The following is a 4,003-nucleotide window of genomic DNA, read 5'->3' on the forward strand; positions in this document are numbered from 1 at the left end:
AGTTATCACGTCGTGCCACATAAGATAGGATAAGTGACAACTATATCGCACCGGTTAGACTAGGCCAAGTGGTGACTCAATTGAGGCACAAACCAAATTTCGAATATAGGTTTTGGTAAAACAAAAGTTGAATATGAGTATAGCCTACCTGAGAGGCTAAGAGTCTAACTAAAGGCCGATTATGCTTTATGTTGTTAATGTGGCTGAATCATCAATCTAAAACAAGCTAAAGACCGAAGAATAGAATGTGAGAAATCGAGATGGCTACTAAGAGATTAGAAAGTGGAAAGTGGAGACAAATAGTTAGATATTAGAATTGACTGTTTCAACCATAAAGAGAAAATAGATGAAGTAGTTTTAACCAGAGATGAGAGGTCTCAATGCTAGAGAGAGATTGTTGCCTAAGAATTAAAAATAAGATGTTTAAATGCTAAATTTTAAAAATGATAAAAGGGCTATGTGCCAAACAATAACCAACAATGCTATTTTTATCTCTTTGATTAATTATTTTTTAATTATTTTTATTTATCCTTTTGCTTTTATTTTTTACCTCAATAGTGTAGCACCATAGTTATTGATCGCTTCTCCCGAGAAGGCAGCATCTGGTAGATAAGATCTTTGGATGTTAAGGCAGTGGAGCCCACAATTATCTATCATTTTCAGTTTAAATGTCGATGGCATACCCGCACATCTATCCAACCCAACCATAAATATGTTATCCTTTCCATCTCATCCTAAGAAAAAGGGAACATAGAGGGAATAGTGCCAAATCTATTTCATTGTATAAATCTATTACACCAAAATGGTGAAATAGAATTATATTGTGTGGGTCCAGTTTTGCCCCATACAGTATAAGCCCCCTGCGGCTTTTTTTGGTGGTCGGCAATTGAATATATCTCAATTATTCTATGACCAAATGGGTCTTATATTTTGATTAGGGCTAAAGAATATGAAAAAATAAGAAAAAAATACATATTTAGAAAACTTGAATTAAACCCGAGCCTAAGCGAATCTTAAGCAACCACCTTTATAAATGGAACAAACGTTGTGAAGCTTTGTGGAAAAAGTGTATACTTTCACAGTTTGCATAACTAAAATATAATTTTCTGCAAATCCAAGTGATGTCATGCCAATGAAGTGTTGATCATTTTTCATAAGGAAAGTGCGGATTCTCAATCATCACATAATTCCCTATCGACAAATGCATAATTAAGTAGCACTTCTAGTAGAATGACAAATGAAAATACATGCACGCACTTCATGGAAGATACCTCGCCTTTAGGTTGCTCCTTAATTAGATAGTCTCTGGTGCTAACTAAGAAAGGGCGACGCAAAAGATCGTTTATATTTGAGAATAATTAGTGATGCCACAAGCACTTGGAATGTGCCTAAACAATCTTCAAGGGGGATTTTGTCTAAGAGAGAGATATCAAACATATACCATCAATTGAATCCTCAGAGATAAAAACAAAAACGAGTCGAGTCCAATTCTTTCCGACTTAAACTGCGCGCAAACAGGGTGCATTTCAATGTCCCCTCCCGGTGCCTCCCACTTGTTCGGTGAACCAGGATGCATGGGGACAGCACGAATCTCCAGATCCAGCGTGTCTCGCACTACTCAACCCAGACTCTCGACGACGAACATCGGGGCCTGCTTCCCTCCCCGTTCACGCCGCAGCCCGCACCCTCGTCCATTGCCCCCCGTAGTCCTGCTGCCCCACGGCCGGGCCGCCGTAGGGCTGCTGGGGCCCACCGTGGTAGGCCTCCGACTCGTCGGGGTCCACCGGCACGTGCTGCGGACCCCGCAGCAGTGCCTCGGGCGCCTGCTCCGACACCCGCCACACCTTGACCGACTTGTCCAGGCTCCCGCTGTACACGATCCACAGGTTATTGGTGGCGGCCTCGTCGCGGTCCTCCTCGACGGCGAGGCACTTGACGGGGCCCGCATGGCCGCTGAGCACGGAGAGGCAGGTGTGGACCCCGCCCTCCCGCCGCCACACGCAGATGGTCTTGTCGGCGGAACCGCTCAGCACGAGGCTCCCCGCGGCGGCCAGGCAGAGCACCGCCATCTTGTGGCCGCGGAGCACGCCGCCGTGGGTCAGGAAGCGCTCCCCCTCCCAGAAGTTGACGAGGCCATCCGAGGAGCCGCTGTAGACGACAGGTGCCGTGGGGCTGACGGCGAGCGCCGTGACGGCGCACTCCTGCTTCAGCAGCGTCTGCACGTGGGCGTGCTTGGTTCCCTTCCCATGCAGCTCCCGCCGCCACACCTTGACGGTGCCGTCAGCGGAGCCCGTGAAGACGAGGCCGTCGAGGGCGACGACGACCGAGTTGACGGCGTCGTCGTGGGCGACCACCGACTCGAGGCACTTGGAGTCGGCGATGCGCCACACCTTGAAGGTCTTGTCCCAGGAGCCGGAGTAGAGGAGGGTCCGGTCCTCGGTGAGGCTGAGGCAGGAGATGGCGTCGGAGTGGCGGATCCAGAGGGCGCTGCGGTGGCGCCGGACCTCCACGTAGTTGGAGGGGTTGATGGAGCTCTTGATGAAGTCCTTTAGGCGGGGAAGGGACCCCGCGCGCTTGTGGACGGCCGGGTTCTTGGGAGACACCTTCCACACCCGGATCTTGCCGTCTTGGTGCCCCGTGAAGATGCGCTCCCTGGCGACGACGATGGCCTTGACAAGGCCACTGCTGGACTTGAACCCGGCGAAGTCCTGCTGCCGTTTCCACACCCGGATGTTCTTGCTGTCCGAGCCGGTGTAGAGCAGGTCCCCGGAAGCGGCCAGCGAGTAGATGTGGCCCTCCTCCCGCACCAGGGACCCGATTAGCCCCGTCCCGGGGAACTCGTCCGACCCGTCACCGGCCACCATCGCCGCCGGGTTGCCGGGCGCCGCCCATGGTGAACTGGCGTAGGGGGAGGAGGCCTGGTTCCAGGGGGACATGGCGTAGGGGGAGACGTCGCCGCTGATGGAGGAGGTGGTGGGGTAGTCAGAGAAGTAACCGGGGCCGATGACCACCGCGGCGTTGGCGGAGGCGCTGCTGTGGCGGTCCTGGAAGTCGTCAGCGGCGGCGGAGAAAGAGGAGGACTGGATGAGGGGGTCGGAGTGGGGGGAGTTGTCGAACGTGATTTTGCCCGGGGGCTGCAGGCGGCTGCTGCTGCTACTGCTGCTGGCCGCCTCCGCGTTTGTGGCGCTCCCTCCTCCCTCCTTTCTCATCAGAATCGCACGCAGGAGTGCTGAGGCTACGGCTCTTCAAAATGTGTATATAAGTTTCAACAACATTGCAGTAATGAATCAATGGGCTGGAAACAGAATCTGTATGTCGGAGCAGAATAACGCGAGCGCAAGGAAGCCGAAAGCGGAGGAGACTCGAAAAGGATGGCAAAAGGTCGAGGGTGGATGGCGAGGAGGGCTAAAGATTGAAAGGTCTGTGGAGGAGGACGTGGCCTATATATTAATAGGAGCGGGCGCACAGGGTGGTGGTGAAAGAAGGAGCGACACGTGCAGGGACGAAAACGTACGGGGGAAGGAAGGGGCCCGGGCAATGCGCGCCGCCGCAGGATAGGAAGCAGGGGAAAGAGTCGTCGCGAAGAAGGCCGGCCGTTGACCGTCTGTGGCATCTGCCGAGTCTTTCGGGCTGCTGGCTGGCTGTGCACTACTGGAGGCGCATTGGCGTTGGAAGGCTTAAAAAAGGAGGAAGACAGCCGGAACAGAATGCTTGTCTGACTTTGTTAACAAAATGTACATAACAAGGTTGCATCTGGGAGGATGACTATGGCACGCCCACCATATATTACTTGGATTCGAGCACCAGAGGACTTAAAATAACGCGATAGATTGGACTCTGAAACGAGTTCCATCCTAGCAACCATTTGGATGGAACCGCGTTCCATCCATGAAATGATTTGGATATTGGTTTCCTGAATTTGGTCTCTCCATAGTGAAGTATTACTTACTCCAATTTTCAGTAGAGATTTGTTTTCGGAATTATTATTTTCGTGTCTTTCTCT

At 51.8% G+C, this 4,003-nt stretch overlaps 1 protein-coding gene across 1 annotated transcript; it reads right to left on the reverse strand.

Annotated features, from left to right (window-relative positions):
* Positions 1-1,205: 1,205 nt before the first annotated feature.
* On the reverse strand, positions 1,206-3,467 carry LOC103698649 (protein JINGUBANG-like). The gene has a single exon (XM_026801658.2). The coding sequence runs from the start codon at positions 3,207-3,209 to the stop codon at positions 1,668-1,670; it is 1,542 nt and encodes a 513-aa protein (XP_026657459.2). The 5' UTR covers positions 3,210-3,467; the 3' UTR covers positions 1,206-1,667.
* Between the last annotated feature and the right edge of the window lie 536 nt (positions 3,468-4,003).

The sequence above is a fragment of the Phoenix dactylifera genome, unplaced genomic scaffold (genome assembly GCF_009389715.1).
Source record: "Phoenix dactylifera cultivar Barhee BC4 unplaced genomic scaffold, palm_55x_up_171113_PBpolish2nd_filt_p 000547F, whole genome shotgun sequence".
Classification (NCBI taxonomy): Eukaryota; Viridiplantae; Streptophyta; class Magnoliopsida; order Arecales; family Arecaceae; genus Phoenix; species Phoenix dactylifera.